Raw genomic sequence first — 18,311 nt, forward strand, 5'->3', positions numbered from 1 at the left:
TGTGAGGAAATAAATTTATTTGTTTAAGCCACTGTGTCTGTGGTACTTTGTTACGGCATCCCTAGCAAAGTAATACAGATGCCTATTAAAAAGATGCACTAAGAGAACTAACACGCTTCATTTTAATCCTATAATTACTGTTGATAAAAAGATACATAATAGAGGAATGAGATGAATCTAAGTTTTTACTTTCCAAAATTTTAACCTCACTTGGAAAACTCTTCTGGCTCGATATCACTGTTAAGATTATCAGACCCTATTGGACTAATGTTACCTCTAAGGTCAGGCTTTTTAAATTTTAATTTTCTAAAATTTACTTTGATTAAACAAACGAAATTCATGAATTTCCCTCCCCTCTAGACTGCACCCCAAACTTCCTGCAAACCCTCCTCTTTACGCCCCGAAGCTCACTGTGCCCCATGCTCTGCAACAAGCCAACACCTGAGTGAGTATCGGCTTCACTTTTTTGTTGTTGTTTTTTCTTTTGAAGTGACCTTTCATTATACAAGAAGTGCTGACTCGCAGGACTTTTTCTACACCTACACAGACATGAATAATGCATCTCTAAAACTAAATTTTAAAAGCAACGAGATATAACTTTAAATGCTGAGGGAGTCCTAATACCCCTTTACATAACTGCACCAGATGCTCGAGCCATGCTCACCTTCTCCAAGAGAACACAGGCGCCATCCAACCCCCGAGGATGCGAGCAGGACCCTTCCCGATGAGCCTCTTTCACAGACCCAACACCGTTACTGACAAGCCCAAAAGACTCTCCCCCTTCTTTAGCTACACTAGAATTTATTTTTAACTGGGGTTTGTCATTCTGACATTTTTCATATAATAACACTTAAACTTCAAACCTGTACTACCAGAGATTCATGCATTTGAAACACTCAAATTGAATTCTAAAGTGTTAGTCACCTCTGGGGGGAGTTAGTCATCTCTTAAAAAGGGGAGAAGTTTACATAGTATGATTTGATTAAAACACGTAAGTTACATATATATTGATAAACACACAGGAAAATGACCAGAGGTTATATCAACTGCAGAATTCAGTGCCTTAAATGCCATCTTCAAAGAGCCCTGGGTGTTACCTTTATGACTTTATAGCATATGATCTTAGGCAAGTTTCCCAATATTTCTTATTCTCAGTCTTCTCATCTATGGGATGGCAATGATAGCAATTGCTACCACATACAGTTATCAGGATGCTAAATTTGATCACAACTCAATCTCAGGCCGATATTACCTCTTTGGCTAAATGAAAAAATCTGCCTGGGTTCTTGCTGAGAGCAAGGCAAAAGTGTACCAGGGCGGTACAGGGCCTGGCCTGCCTGATCAGTACTAAGGATAAAGAATGACCTTGTCACATCCCATGGCAAGTCTCAACTACTCCATGTCTTCGAGCCCTCAGGGGCAGATCTTCACAGAGTCTAGGATCATGCCGTGAATTTTACCATGACAGAACTTCAGAGCTGATAGAAATCCCAGAGATCAATCGCATTTCTTTTTAATATTGGAAAAACTGAAATGCAAAAAGGTTACTATATGGTCAATGTCACACGGACAAAAGCAGGGCTCCCATAGACACTTAAAACAGAGGATGTCTTCATGGGGTTTGGGGGCCTACAGAATAAGGAGGAAGACACTGCAGTTGGAGACCTGGGTCTGCTCCTGCAGCCCCCTGGTCTTTAAGTCACTAAACGCCCCCGCCCCGGGTACCTGCATGGGAATAGAAGCACAAGCAGAGTGAGGAACTCTCGTGGGAAACTCACAGAGCGTAAGGAAGGGAAAAAAACCAATGATCCGAGGTGCAGCCTGGATTCAAGTTTGGAAGTTGGTATGAGATGAATCTCAAGTAGCTCTTACTTTTCTTGGGAATTTTCAATTTGCTATATTGGTTTTATGGAACCGGCAGAGAGGGGTGGCATAGGAAGACAGGAAACAGGACAATTTGACATGATTAAAAGTCAAGGAACTGTGGACAGTGGGAAGTGAAATCACCAGAAATTCATAAAACATGGGAGTGGGAGTGAGAGAAAGGAGGAAAAAGATGAGTAAAGCTTAGCAGTTTCCTCTGCTCAGAGGATCAGAGAGCAAACAGCTTTTTTTCCCCAGAAAGCCTGAAGCTAACTCTTACGCTTTGCCATCTGACTCTGAGCTAGAATTGAAAGAAATATCATGTACTCAATCAGTGAGTTTAGCAATTCTCTCTGTTCTTTTAAAAATATAAACTTTATTCTTTGCTTTTGGTTTTATAGCTGCAGTCACTGGGGGAGAAAGAAGAATCTGTGCTTACCCACCTTACCCAGAACCAGAACTTCTCTACTGAGCTTTAAAGCAGAGACATTTTTATAAATGGCTATAATTTTTTTGCTTTCTTTCCCTTTATAGAAGTAATGTGTGCTCATTGAAATCAATCTAGAAAATAAAGAAAGCCAATAAAATTTAGCTAAAATTTGTCTATAATCCTACTACTCAGAGATAATCATCCAGGGACACAAAAATAACAACAGAAGCATTAACAACAAGTGTATTCACAGTATTTTTGAATGCTTAGGCCCTTTTGGTACCCTCACAATTGGTCCAGAAATTACGACTCAAAAGTAATCATGAATTAGAATCTGGACAGATTCCTGGCATGAAGCACTCTTCTTCAGGCATGAAGCACTCTTCTGAAGGTTCAACTGGCCCAGGAGTCCTGCTGAACCTGAGGTTCTAATAAAGCCACCAAGCTTAATTCATTTGCAGGCAAACCACATCTGGCGGGTCTTCTTAGCTACTTTAGAGGTAAACCCCATAGTTTACAAAGGCATGCATGTAAATTTCTACGTTGGCAATGTTTTTCCTACTCCCTGGTAGACTGCAGGGTGTGGGAGAGTGAAGTTCACTGAAAGAAGAATGGAAAAGAGAAAGGGTTTTGAAAAAAGCAGACCAAGTCTTATTTTCTAATTAAAGGGCCAGAACTGAATAAACAAAATAAATAGAACTTTTGTAGCATATTACACAAATTCAAAAAAATGGTAAAACAAAAGCTTTGATGTGACTAGTTGGAAAACAGAATTACCGAATTTTTAGAAAGCACTTAAAAGAAATTTCTAGTTTACTTCCTTGGCCAGAGGCATGCAAAGATTAAACCACCTATCACTAATTTATGTGTTTTTTTAAATCATGAAGATTAAAGATTCTTGGTTCTGTCTTGGTAGGTTCTCACTAATAAAATTCTTAAATTCATCCCAAAAGAAAAAAAATAGACATATCAAAAATATTTCTCAAAAAAAATATTTCACTTAGTAAAACTCCCTTTCTTCATAGAACAAAAATCAATTTGTTTTCATCCTTTACCAAGAAGGCTTCACTTATTGGAAGCAAGTTTAGAATGCTGAATCATATTCAGCTTGTTGTCAAAGATAATAATTTATACTTTTTTCATGGGTCTGTGTCTGACTCTGCCTTTCCCAAGATAACAAACAAATCCACACAATTTGGCACTGGGAAACATCTTGTTTATGTTTAAATTGTGACTGTTGTGCAACATAGCCTATTACATTTAACATTTGTTGGTTGCAGTTCAAAAACACCCTGGTTTCTCTGCAGAGCTCTTCTACTGAGTTTAGCTATGGCACTCTCTGAGTAACTGTAGCAGGTAAAAAGAGGGGACCGTGTGAAAACTCTCTGCTTTAAAAGGCAGTAGAGAAGTTCTGGCTCTGGCTAAGGAGGATAAGCACCCACTATTCTTTCTCCCCCAGTGAATGCAGCTATAAAACCTGCACAGAATGCCTAAAGCAGCTATTTGAGAACTCTGAAAAATAAATGATAGCAGCAGATGGGGGAAGAAGAGCAGAATTTAAAATACCGTCCAACTAACGCTGAGCTCTCTCCTCCTTTGACCTCTAATCAACCCTGGTCTGGACTCCAGGCAGCACAAAGCCTAAAATGGACAACACGTGCAGACAGAGAAAGCTCTGGGAAAGCCCTTGAACTCTGGCTTGAGGAGAGGAAAGGGACTCTGAATGATCAGAGAAATTTGGGGAAATCTTCCTCTTTTATACCTCCTCCATTTTCTCACAACCCAGCACTCAGGCAATTTTGCTGTGCTGGCAGCAGCAATGACAAAGGCCTTTTGGTGCTTAAAACTATAAGGAGAGGGAGATAAACAGCAAGGTCCCACTGTACAGCACAGGGAACTATATTCAATATCCTGGGATAAACCATAATGGAAAAGAATACGAAAAAGAATGTATGTACAGCTGAGTCACTTTGCTGTAGAGCAGAAATTAACACAACATTGTAAATCAACTATACTTCAATAAAATTCAAAAAAAAAATACTATAAGGAGAGGGAATCTTCTTCTCTGATAAGAGAAGCTGTGGTCCCAAGAGGATGGGACAAACCACCATTGCTTCTTTTTCTCTTTCAGTCATATCATTGCTTGGTCCTGGAGGTGAACGTGGTTTCAGGAGCTCTGCAGCAGCAATGAGGTAACTAAAGCCTTAGCTTTCCGGCTGAAGGATCCAAAAATGGAGCCCGGGAAATGGGAAAGTACTGAGGATGACAAGAGAGAGGGAGGAGCTCGGGAAGACAACTCCAGAAAGACGTCCATGAACTTGGGTTCATCTCTAGGCTGCAAATGTGTTAATCTGGCCCTAAACACAGTACCACAGACTTTAGGAACTGAACTACAGAGCAGACCCTCCCCTCAGATCCTGTCCTGCAACTTGGAGGGGTACACACCAGACAGATAGGAATAGCACTGCAAAGGCTCTGAAAACACAACTGACACTATAGCTACTATCCTCAGAAGATGAGTCAGAAATTGTGGCCTGAAAATTGAGTCAACTGCCTTCTAGAACAAAGAAATGATTAAGCAAAGCACATATCTAACAAAGGCTTGGATCCGGAATACATGACAAACTCAAAACTCAACAGGAAGAAAACAAACAGCGCAGTTTAAGAAATGGGCAAAAGACTTGAGAATGCTTCACCAGAGAATGTATAAAAGATGGCAAATAATCACATGAAAAGACACTCATATTAGAATGATTAAAATGTAAAAATATTGACATTACCAAGTGCTGACAGAGATGTGGAACACCAGGAACTCTCATACATTGCTGGTGCAAATGCAAAATGATACGACCACTCTGGAAAACAGTTTGTCAGTTTCTTATGAAGTTACCATATGACCCTGGATTCCCTCCTAGGTGTTTAACCTACAGAAATGAAAACTTATGTTCACACAAAACCTGTTCATCAAGGTTTATGCAGCTCTATTCAGAATCATCCAAAACTGGAAATAACCCAGATGTCCTTCTGGGTTATTAGGTAAATAAACAGAAACATCCATACAATGAAATACTATTCAGCAACAAAAAGGAAAGATAGATGCAGCAACTCTCATAAACATCAAAGATGTTATGTTCACTCAAAGAAACCAGTTTTAAGGGTTGTACATTGTATGATTCCATTTATAGGGCATTCTCTAAAATACAAAACTGTAGCAATCAGTGGTTGCCAGAGATTGAGATGAGAGATGCAGAGATTAGGGGGTAATAGATTACAAGGGCATAGATTACAAAGCAGGTTTTTTAGGGTGATAGAACCACTTTGTATCCTGATTATGGTGCTAGTTATACGAATCCATATGTCTTAAAAGTGAGAAATATATATCACAAAAGTCAATTTGAACCTATATTAATTTTAATTACTAAAAGACAAAAACAAATATAATAAAGAGTCAAAAAAAAGTTATTCACATGGAAGTACAACCAGAATTTCTATTTGGATGCTTGTCACACTGCGTTGTAATTGTACTGTAGGCAACACAAGTGGGTCTGGTTCCTGGTGTGTCCATTTCTCCAAGGCAGAAACCTTAGCTTTCTAATCTCTTATCTCCAGTATCCCACAGAGTATCTGATATCTAAAGCAGACACTGAATAATATTTTTGAAAGATGAAAAATGAATAAATTAGATGTAAACAGTTCACATTATTTCATTTTGGTAGGGGAAGAGCAGGAGGGAAAGAGAACTTAATGAAAAGCAATACTAAAAGTTGAAAGCGTTCCAGAGACTCATTTTACAGTTACACACCTTTTGGGGCTTTTTGAGCATGACCATTTGATGCGAATATTCATGATTTATGAGATACAGGGCATGTATGTAGTCTTCAATGAGGATTCTACTATGAAGTCACTTAATGATAATGAATTTATTAATTGAGGTGCTGGTCTAATAATTCTTTGAGCAACACTGGGGAGACAAGGGTGAAATGGGTGAAGGGGGTTAAAAGGTACTATATAATAATACCTTTATAAATACCATTATAAAATTATAAATATAAAATACTTATTATAATAATAAATATAAAATAATACCATTATAAAATAAATAAGTCTTGGGGATGTAATGTACAGCATGGTGACTATAGGTAATAACTATTTGAAAGTTGCTAAGAGAGATCTTAAAAGCTCTCATCACAAGAAAAAACTATTGTAACTACACGTGGTGATGGATATTAACTAACTTACTATGATGATCATTTCACAATATACACAAACACTGAATCATTATGTTTACACATGAAATTGATAGTTATATGTCAATTATATCTCAATAAAAAAGAAAAAAAGAAAGTAAGAATGGCCAGATTACAAATTATGTCATATGCCAAGTCTAGAAATTATAACTCTTCTCTGACGTCAAAATAAAAAAGCTATAGTACATAACATTTGTGGTGAAATATTCTATTTACTTTATTTTGTTCTATTGGATGAAGCCACTAAATCCCTTTGATTAAAATTTAGCATTCATATGTGGTCATATATGATCGAAATGAAAGTTTCAAGATTCTTCTTTGTGTAAAGCTGAAATTTCCCATGTACGCAGACGTTAATAGTATGTTGCCATTCCTAATAATTTATGCATTATGTTGTCAAGACCATGACCCCCTCCCTAATTAAAAAAGTCATTAGAAAGCTAGAGAGAAAGGATAATTTAAATTGCTTTAGAAAAGCAACTTTACTTTAGGAACAGCAGAAAGAGAGGCTTCTCCCAAAGGAAAGATCCTCTGAGAGAAAAAGAGTTGTTTTGAGCAGAGAATGGCTGATCCAAGAGTTAAAAGGAAAAAAAAAAAAGTCAGACAAAGTTTAGCTCAAGATACTGGAGTCCTGACTTTCGTGAGGACCAGAGCAAGGTTAATGTGATTCTTAAACACTTCCGCGATAGCAGCATGAGAGTAGGTCTAAGCTAAGTTGCCACTGTCATAAGATATAAATACAATACTCATTGTGCTTGGATTTTTCTCTGTGTTCCTTGCTCTATTTGACAGAGTTCTGTTATTGAATTTTTAAAATAATACTCTAATTTAATTTTTATTATATAAATCTTTCATCAGTTATATAGAGACATAAAATCTATAACATGCAGTAATTAATATAGCACATACAAATATAAAATATTTTAGATAAATATTCAAGTTTTAAGTGGCCACATCTAGGTGGACTGCCTGTTACATGCCATGAAAACAAACATGACAGTTCACCTTACTATAGCTTACACACCTGGAAAAAGAAAAAACGAACCTCATTCAAATTATATGATGAAAACTTAAACACAACTAAAACTTAAAAGGTGATAGAAATATGACAAATACCACCTGGACTCCTATTGTTGATACTCTCAATTCCTTGAACTCTATCAATAGAGCTGCTGAAAATAATGGTCACTGAGAGCCATTCTTTGGACTCAAATTTATTGAACAGGCCTTATGGGGTTTATGTAATATACCCCAGCAATAGCCTCCAAATTGGAAATTAAATGTTATTTTCTTACTGATTCTTTGACCGCTCAATTTTAAGTTCCATGAAGGTATAGAGCTGTTGTGCTCACCACTAAATACAAAGCAGAAAATAGTGTCTGACACAGAGCAAGTACAAAATAATATTTTTGGAAAAATATTTTGTCATAAATGAGTAAATAAACGTGTATCCACAAGACTAGGGTTGAAAGTAAAATGATACATAACTGAACTTTAGGAATTACTTTGCATATCCCTAGATGTTAGATATTGCCAACAAACACATGAAAGAATGCTCAACGTCATTAATCATTAGAGAAATGCAAATCAAAACTACAATGAGATGTCATTTCACACCAGTCAGAATGGCCATCATCAAAAAATCTAGAAACAATAAATGCTGGAGAGGGTGTGGAGAAAAGGGAACACTCTTGCACTGCTGGTGGGAATGTGAATTGGTATAGCCACTATGGAGCACAGTATGGAGGTTCCTTAAAAAACTACAAATACCCTGCAGAGTTCTATTTAGACATGCATTCTTTCATTCATTCATTCTACCAACCAACCAACAATTCTGTTTAGTTTCAGAATACTTTGTGTTAAGGTCTGTGATCAAGGCTGGGAACACAAAGGGTCATAAGAAGATACTGCAAATGATTTCAAGTGGCCTAAGTGTAGTGTGGGATGCACACAGATATACAGCTAGTATAATTAGCACCGATCGATTATACCTTGAGAACTATAATAAGTACAATAATAGTATAAATAGTGAACTCCAGTGAGGATGCAACTAGTTCTGCCAGCAAGAATCAAGGTACAATTCTTAGAAAAGGCAGTTATTCAGCTGGGCTCTGAGAAATACATAGGACACTGATAGATGAAAAGCAGCAGATTATAAATTGTTATGAGCATGAATTTTGAAACCAGGCTGCGGGAGTATGAATCCCAGTCTACCACTTATTAGCTGTGTGACCTTCATCAAATTACTCAACTTCTCTGTGCATCAGATTCCTCATGTATTAACACGGAGATAATAATACCACATATGGCAGTAAGGTGGTTGGGGGAGTAAGTTAGTTAACCTGTGTAAAGTACCTGTAACAGTACCTGAAACATAACAAAAGTATATGTAAGACAGAGAAAAGAAAGAAGGGCAAGACAGAGGCAACAGCATAAAAAAAGTCCTGAAGTGAAGCGCTAAAAAACATTTTCTTTCTGTTTTTCACCAGAAAAATATAAAAGCATAGAGTGTGTTAAGTACAAACTACTACGTACAAATTGCACTTTGCTAACTCATTAACAACTTTGGGTCATTGATCTTTTATTACAACTATGGATCCTCAACCCAGAAAAATCCACAGATGCACGTACCTACAATCAAAGCTCCACGCATAATTTCAGGGGTCCGTCCACAGAATCAAGTGCAGCGGGAGCTTCTTCAAGGTCATCCCTGAGCCATAGATAATGGAATGGTCTAATGGGTTTACAGACTTTCCATAGAAACCAATGCTTAGTATGGAATTTTATACAACCCCATGCAACTCTGGACCCTAAAGTACCTAATCAAAAAATTAAACTGTGAACTCAGAGGACTGAGACAGATAGAACACAAAGAATTTCACAGCTGCATCTCAAATCAAAGAAGGGCTAAAGCAGACAATTACAGTGAGTTGTTTCTCTGTCTTAAGAAGCAGACCTGTGAAGGGAGAGGGTGCAGGTAGTCTGGCCCTGAGGAGGAGATGAAGGTGAGAGACACAATGTAAAAACAGGACGGCTTTGTACTCACATGGTGAAGGAGCCTGGGGGTGCAGACACTCTCCGCAGGTCCGCAGCTTGCACCTGATGGATACTAGAGGCAGCAGGGAATGAGCAGCGAAGACAGTCAGCAAAACAGCGTGGACAGACAGGGGAACAAGCCAGGAGAGAGAAAGAGAGACACACAAAATTTAAACAGAAATTAAATGAGCGCATCAACAAACAGTAAATGAAAAGAAAAAGAAAATCAAGCCAGCCACGGAAATAATCAAAAAGCCAGTGATAGCGACGAAGCCAACAGGACACATGGCAGGGCCGGCTCTCAGGCAAGCCACAGACTGGAGCACGAGGCGGGGCGCCGGCAGATGCTGGAGGCGCGCGGATGCTGCATGGGGCTGCGGGGCAGAGGGTTACCACGGTCCTCTCCGGCTCTAGGTCTCACTGGGCATCCATCTGTGCGCGCGCATATACGCGCGTGCGTGCGCACACACACGCACACACACACTCACACACACACACACCGGTGGTAGGCTGGCACCGTCAACTCAGAGCAGAATCAAGGTAAACTGAATCCTTTAACACAGTCCTCATGATTCCGGGGCTTTGTTGGAAAATTCGTGTCAAAAGACAACCGTCTTTAAAAGAGCGACTCGACAAAATCTTTAACTTCCTTCAGTTAAACAGAGAAGGCTTTCTAAGAAATCCGAAGGTAATACCAAGAAAGCCTAATTTTATCACAGTGATGCTGTAATTCCACTCATATTCTTGGTAGAGGAGTGAAACCATAGACTTCTCTCTGCTCTCCCTTCTCTTATAAAGGAGAGGGTCTTCGATGGCTACCAGAAAAGACAAAATGTGGAACTGAAGAAACTAAACCCCAAATTTCCTGTCACTTTTACATCATTATTCTCTCCACTCTCTTAGACCATTTGAACGGTTCCACTATAACTGCAATAGACGTAGCCCCCCCACCCCGCCAGCCCTCTTTTCCACTGGGTACATAAGTTCTCATATAAAGCCACCCATGAATTAACTCCTTGTCATCCTCAAAGGGCTATCAGTTAGAACCAATGATACTTCTCAGCAGCCCAGGATGGTGGAAGTCGGTTGCCCAAAGTTTGCCAACTAGAAATCTTGCCCTTGGATAATACAATCACCCTTACCAATGCTGTCTTAATTGCTAGTGAACTCAGGCTGAGATCTTCCTATGCCACCTGAGTAATGTAGAATTTCTGATCTCCCTCAAAAGTGACTTTCAAATAGAGAACATTATCAAATTTATCTGGCTATCATGTTACTAGTACATGAATATGGACCTAAACAAATCTGCTCTATTACTTTTAGGGGGGAAGATATTTACTGGAGTCATATTTCAAGTAGATTCATAAGCCATAAATGACATATGCTCTGTACCAATGGGGTGGAGAGGGGAGGGGAGAGTGAACATAACAGGCCTAGCCTTTCAGTTTATATACAGTAATAGCAAATAGAATCATAAGCCAAGAAATTGTTTTAGAAAAATTTTTTTTCCTTTTCGCATACATGAAGATCCAGTGGCATCATGAAAGCTTCCTATTTAGCTGTTTCTCAAGGGAATCCTTCCAGCCATCCATGTGCACCAGATCTTGAAATTCTTAAGTATATATCTTCCACTTCTGCCATAAAATGTGACCAAGACATTTCCTATATTATTTTTATATTCACGAGGTTTTAGATTTGTTATTTTAGAAACAATTTCTGAGAAACGTAACAGATAGGACATTATAGAACCGATCCACGTGCGAGTCCCTTGTTCAACATGTAACCGTAAGTCTCAGACACACTAGCAGGCATGGGCGACCCTATGAGGAAAACCCCAGGGTCTCCCCACAGAGCAGGGGAGACAAGCAAACCAATCATTACACTGGTTTTGATCAATGGTGTGAGAGAAGTAACGAGAACACTATAGGAGCGCTGAGTGGTGTATTTAATGGCTAGAAGCAGATAGAAAAGGATTCTTAGGGAAAGTGATATTTCGATGGAGTTTGAGCTTGAGCAGGGGCTAGCGGATGAAAGCGGGTGAGGAGGACACCTCGAGAAGAGCAACTGGAGGGCAAAAAAATAATGATACACGAGACAGGCCGTACCACTCCAGAAATAGCAATATGCTCTGGAGCATAGGAAGGAGAGGACCAAGGCGATGATCAAAAAGGTCGGTAAAGCCAAGGAATATAGGTTTTACGTTTTTAGAAAGCTCATTCTAACCAGTCTATTGGAAAAGACACAGTGTGAAAGGCAGCAACACTGGAAACAAGGAAATGAACTGAGCCTATTTTAGCGATGCTGACGAGAGGTAATGAATACGGCTCCGCAACTGAGGCTGTGTTACTAGCACAGGGGAAAGATGGTGTGAGAGTTAAAGGTGTGGGAAATAAACAGAAGGAAGAGTTCAAACAACGCAGGGGACGTGTAAAAGTGGAGGTGACTATGAGATATGCAGATAAAGATGTCAACTAAGATATGTGGGTATGAGTCTTCAGTTTTTAGAAGAAAGCCTGGGCTGAAGACACAGATCTGAGACACACTAGCTTATCAGTCATAGAGGGAACTTGTGCTGCAGATGTGATTTCCCAGAGAAGGGGCAAATCTATGAGGAACACCAGCGTTTCAGCAGAAAGGGGGGCCACAGCCCTAAAATCTCAAATATTCATGTTAACATGCTATGTGAAAGGGGGATAAGTCCTTAAGATGAATTGAAAAGCTACCCCTTTCTGACTGAGAAACTCCCTTCCCCCTAACACAGATACACACAGGTTTTTAAACTAAAACAGCTCTCTTTCTTCAAAAAGAAGGCATGTAAATGATGAAGAAACAGTAAAAAGTAAGAAAGAGAGAAAGGAAAAAAAGGGAAAGAAGGATGTTAAAAATAAAGGAAGGAAACGGCTTCCCTGGTGGCGCAGTGGTTGGGAGTCCGCCTGACGATGCAGGGGACACGGGTTCGTGCCCCAGTCCGGGAAGAGCCCACATGCCGCGGAGCGGCTGGGCCCGTGAGCCATGGCCGCTGAGCCTGTGCGTCCGGAGCCTGTGCTCCGCAACGGGAGAGGCCACAACAGTGAGAGGCCCGCGTACTGCAAAAATAAATAAATAAATGAAGGAAGGAAGGAAGAAAGAATTATCTTTCAATACTCTCTTTCTGCCTTGGCTGCAATAGTGAACTTTGCACACTGTGGCCTAAACAGAGAAAAGCTTGGAGCGCTCAGAAGGTGGAAGAAAACTTCTAAGAAGATATTAGTGGCCAGGCCGCCCTTAAACTGGAAACTCCACTTGGAAATCCAGTGGAAGCAGTTAGATTTCCAAACAAAGATTTCTACTGAAATAGAAAGAAGCAATCTAATTACAGAGGGTGAAAAAGAGTAGTGGTGAGAGATTTTCTAAAAATGTGTTGAATGATAATTTTAATAATAAGTTGTAATAAAGATCTTGGCTAATCTTTAAGATTTATATGTGTCCTTTTAAGAAATGGACAGAATATTATTACTGCCTTTTCACTCAAGTCTTTCCTACAGCCTGAGGCTGCTTGGATGGAGACACCACTGCCCCCTGGTGGGAAATAACTGCATTTTTGAGTTGAGGCTGCTTCTTGAACACCCTCCTGGCTAAACCTATGAAGTCACATCATCTGTCATATGTGCCATGTGTACAAAAAGAAAACAACTCTTTCCATTTGTTTTTATACGAGAAGAAAGCCCAAATAAATTCTTAATACAGTTTCTGAGCAAATACAAATTCTTTCTCAAGGGCAAAAACTGTTTGAAACTAAACACCCAAAAACAATTTCATGTCTCATAAGGTTATTAAGCGTAGAAGCACCAGGCATGAAAATGGGAGCTGTTTGCCTGTAGATATTAAGAATTTTTAGCTCTGTTAACAAACGATCTATAAGTGATCCAAAACAACCTGGACTATCTCAGAGAGGGCTTTTCACTTAGTAGTTCAGAACTTTCTCTTAAACCAGTAGTTCATGGCTTAACTCTAATGTTTCAGGAGAGAATATGGTCAACCATACACTATTGCTGACACACTGCCTGAAACTCACAAAGTGTATATTCAACCTAATAGTGGTAAAGGCAGAGGATAGAGAAAGCAGCAGAAATGAGCTGAGTTTCCCTAGCTGCAAAATATAAAAAAAATGAAAAAGGCAACTAAACAAGTCCTCTGGATAATGATCTAGGAAAAGTGCTGGGGGAGCCCAGATTGACTCTGGAAAAGGAGGATGCAGAGGAGAGAAGATCCCTCACCCCAGCTTCAAGCTTAGAAGCAGACACTAAAAACTAAAACTCTTCACGAGCCCTGTCGAATGCTGTTCTTCAACATCTGCCATCTCAGAAAGAGAGGTGAAGCTTTGGCAGGGAGCGATGACACCTGTGTCATTGGTTCATTCTAGGCACTTCTGTACTTGTCACATTGACTCAATAAATACATGGCGAAGCATGCCCTTCCTTCACAGGCACTAGAGGAAGCCAGCCATTCAGTACAAATAGGTAACCATGCATCACAGGCCACAAATAGGAGGAGCACCTTGGAGGGACCCTCGCTGTGACAGAAGAATGGCCCAAGGCTGAACCCTAAAACGTCCTTACCTTGAGTCGGGTCAGCCATAGGTGCATGATATATAAAAGATACTCTAAAAGATACCCCAAATCCCCATCTTTCTCCATCTCTTTCTCCAACCCCAAAAAGACATTCCAATCGAAATTAGATTAAGGAACTCTATAAAATGCACTCAAAATATCTAGTCATTTATCACCTTGTCCTAATCAGTTTATCAAAACACCCAAGAAAGGAAAGGGTCCAGGAGGGATACGTTTTGTTTAGGCATTGAGTGGTGGGTCAAGTTTCATCTAGACAATAGGATGCCACCCAGAATGGCAAAATTGAGTTGAAGCATCAGAGTGCACAGGACCCCAAAATGGGAGCATTGGGGAAGGGCAGAAGGGGATACAACGTGGAGAGAGGGGAGCCAAAGCTAGCTCTGCCGACCTCCTGCACCTGGAGAAACCAACACTCTCCAAGTGACCAGGGAAAAGAGGAGGCCAACAGCCCGCCTTCTTAAACAAAACAGAACCCATTCAACAGGACACGTTTTACGACCCTGAATCACTCAGTGATTTTCTGCTGGTCCCAGTAAGTCTATGCTCAAGGGGTCAGTGAAAAAGCATCATCACTCTAACACATCATACAACAATAACTTCTGAAAGAAAGGTGTGGTCACCGTATAGTAAACATGAAGAAGAAATATGTGTGAGAGACCAAGGAGCTGCTGAGTTTCCCAGACTTGTCTCCTTTCCCAGCACAGGGAGGCCCCTGATCATGCACATGCTCAGTGCCCTCCTCTCCACGGTCTCCATGTTCACAAAGGTGGGCAAGGGTAGACTCACTCATTGAGTAAAGGCATGGATGTCCTTCTCTTGCTCTTCTGTACCATGTTGGCCTGATTCCTCAACGAGATCCGAATCATAGCCGGGGCCAACCTACAGGGCTCCCCATCCACTTGCATGGGGATGGATTTGTAAGTTAGCAGCATGACCTCCCGACACTGGTGCAGCCTTTCTCCGTGGCCCCCCACTTGCAGGGCAGCCTATAAAAACAAGAGGCAAAAGGAAGCAAGAGGTTAGTGCTGAAGAGTTGCTCAGGAAACCTAGAAACCCCAAGCCCACTGCCTATAATCAAAAGGCCTTTGGAAAATACTTACTGAAAGCTGTTAGCCATGAGTAAAGTGGGAAACCTTGGATAAATCATTAATACACATAAACTGAAATATCTAAATTTTGATGGCTTGATCACAAATCCTCATTGGTAGCCATTTTTTGCTTTTATGTATTTTCAGCCTTAATTTAATCATCAGTTTAATACAAAAGCTCTTTGTGTTATCTACTCCCATTAAATAACCAATGTACATAGAATAAAAAGAATATAAAAAAGATAAAATACATGGTTTAAGACAGCTTCCATGCTACACTTACTATATAAATATATTTATATATAATTATAATATATAGTTATATATTACATATTAAATATATTATATTTAAATATGCAACCCATCCTTAGAAAAATTTTCAAACTTCAGGCAAGCTTTTCCTTTTTACCTAAAACCTCCTCAAACTACTTCAAATCTGTGTAAGATCAATGAAATGCAAAATAATAATCCTCAATTGAAAACATTCTGAAGAGTAAAGCAGCTTTGAGGATCAAAATCAAACACAGTACAAGCTCAGTTCACTACAATAGCCACAAAATGAAAAGTCAACCCAACATTAAAATTCTGCAACAAAGTAGCATAATTTCTCTGCCTTAGTAAAAAAAAAAAAAAAAAAAAAAAAAAATTAATATATATTTTAGTATCACTTATCCTTTTAGGGATGAACTAAAATCAAACAATATGTTCGGTTATGCATACAGATAGTGCCCAAATTGTCTTATACAGTTTGATGGACATTTTTATACACATATGTAAATCTCCATCCAGATCAAGCTTCAGGCAGTTTATAGCAACCAGAAGGTTTCCATACGTCCCTGCCCAATCTATACTCCTCTCACCAACCAATTAGTAACTACTATTCTGACTTCTATACCATAGATTCAATTTGTTTGAACTTGAACTTCATATAAGATGAATCATACAATATGTACCCTTTTGTGTCTGACATTTTTTGCTCATCATTATTTTTGAGTAACAGAAAAGTGTATTTACCTACTCTTCTGCTGGTAAACATCTGGCTGTTTCCAGTTTGGGGCTATTAATGATATAAACTTTCTTGTGTCTATCTCTTGGTGGATACATACCCTCTTGTGGTACATAAGATGAGTACAATTGCTATGCTGTAAGTTTTTTTTAAACTTTAGTAGATACTGCTAACAGTTGTTCAGTAAGGCTTTATGATAATACATTTTGAGTATTAATTTTTAATGAAGTAAACAAACTTTTAAAAGAAGTTAATACTAACTCTAGCTCAAAATCTAAAAGATTGACTTAAAAAGAAAAAGGAAAACCTATATATTATCAGCTTGTTTCCATGTCTCCTCTCTATCTTATGAACGGGGAAAAAACTTGGTTAACTGAGATTTGTGAAGTCAATTTCCACTAATTTGGTTCCCAGATAGTTGTGTTTATCTGATACTTTGAACTACTTTTGCACTTGCATTAATCTGAACAACAGAAATCTGATTATGTATGAATGCAAAGAGAAAAGGAACACAAAGGGATAGAAAGGAGGAAAGAAAGTAGAATAAAAACTGAAAAGTAAAGAACATACTTCATTATTGAACACCTTTGATGTTAAAAAGCACTCAGTTGTGAATTTTACATACAATTTTATTCAATTAGTAGAACAAGGAGGCAGAGGAGAATGAGGTGAGAATTTACTAAAATTCTTTCCGGCCTATTACCCGATCCTCTGTTACTCAGCTTAAGGTTTTTCTGGCTGCACTTAAATGACTCATTTAAGTTAATCTATGGACTTGAGCCACTAACTCATCTCCCGAACTTTTCCAAAATATTTCCCTTGCCTTCAACAAGTACTTCTCAGGGCAATATTTATCTGACCATACTGTATCCCTTCATCCATAGAGGAAATACCATTTTCTTCTTCTTTTTTCTCCCAGTCTTGACTAGGCCTAATGACAAATAAAAGTGCAGAACCTGCTAAGCATGAACTTATTCCTCTGGGTTTGACAGGACTGAAAATTGCTTAAATACTTTCGAACACTTCGGTATCAGAAGGCTTCCACAGTACTGTAGAGAACATTTAAGCCATATTCTCAGCCTCGGTGATAGATTAACAGCAAAGACAATAAACAGAGGTAAATAGCTGTCAGTGGCAGTTCCACTGGCATTTCAGAATCAATCCAAGATCACTGAACAGGCACAAGAGGAATTATAGTAATTAGCTTTCCAGAATAAAGACAGTTCTATTATTGTTAGCACAAAAACACTTATTTTTGGAACAAGTTAAAGGTAATTTTTTAAATTCTTACTAGAAATAGTTATTTTTCATCATTCAGATTAATCTAGACTTAACATCCTATAAGGCACAGGCCCTAATAACCATAATCATCCCCAGCATTTGCTAGAATGAGTCATTTACTGATAAGAATACATTGGCGTACTAATGACAGATATTCAATTGTCTGTTCAACCTAGCATGTATTATACTCTTGTGAAAACTTCAAATATTGCCTTTCTGGTAGTATATGACTTAGGAGGAAAACAAAGACAGCCCCTGAACTAAGTGCATCCATTGCCATTTATTGTCCTAAAGTCATTATAATAACTTTCTTTCAGTCCACAGTTAAGGTGTGAGGTTTTCTTTCTTTATTTCTTTTTTTTTTTTTAAGATTTTTTTGATGTGGACCATTTTTTAAAAAGTTTTTATTGAATTTGTTACAATATTGCTTCTGTTTTATGTTTTGGTTTTTTGGCTGCAAGGCATGTGGGATCTTAGCTCCCTGACCAGGGATCGAACCCACACCCCCTGCACTGGAAGGCAAAGTTTTAACCACTGGACCACCAGAGAAGTCCCTGGCATGAGGTTTTCTGACTTTCTGCACTATGCTTCTCCCCAGAATACTATTCTCCATCTAAGTCTCATCCTCCTTCTTACTACTCAAGTCTTTATTCCACTTGCTGTCAGATGACAGGACAGACAACCCTGGGTTGGGAAATCAGAACAGAAATAAGAGCAAGTCTTCCAAACCCTCCTTTCTCCCAACTGCTG

General features: G+C 39.0%; 1 protein-coding gene across 2 annotated transcripts in view; it reads right to left on the reverse strand.

The window, feature by feature from the left end:
• DGKI (diacylglycerol kinase iota) overlaps positions 1–18,311 on the reverse strand; it is a gene marked incomplete at both ends in the record, with an annotated part of 451,691 nt that overhangs the window by 132,990 nt on the left and 300,390 nt on the right. Inside the window, 2 exons of one of the 2 annotated variants that reach the window (XM_079711561.1) lie at positions 9,587–9,649; positions 14,973–15,172. In XM_079711561.1, coding sequence (XP_079567687.1) covers positions 9,587–9,649; positions 14,973–15,172 — 263 coding nt within the window. The remainder of the gene's footprint in view (positions 1–9,586; positions 9,650–14,972; positions 15,173–18,311) is intronic. The other variant, XM_079711562.1, reaches the window with a different exon arrangement.

Source organism: Hyperoodon ampullatus (genome assembly GCF_949752795.1).
Source record: "Hyperoodon ampullatus genome assembly, chromosome: 9".
Classification (NCBI taxonomy): Eukaryota; Metazoa; Chordata; class Mammalia; order Artiodactyla; family Ziphiidae; genus Hyperoodon; species Hyperoodon ampullatus.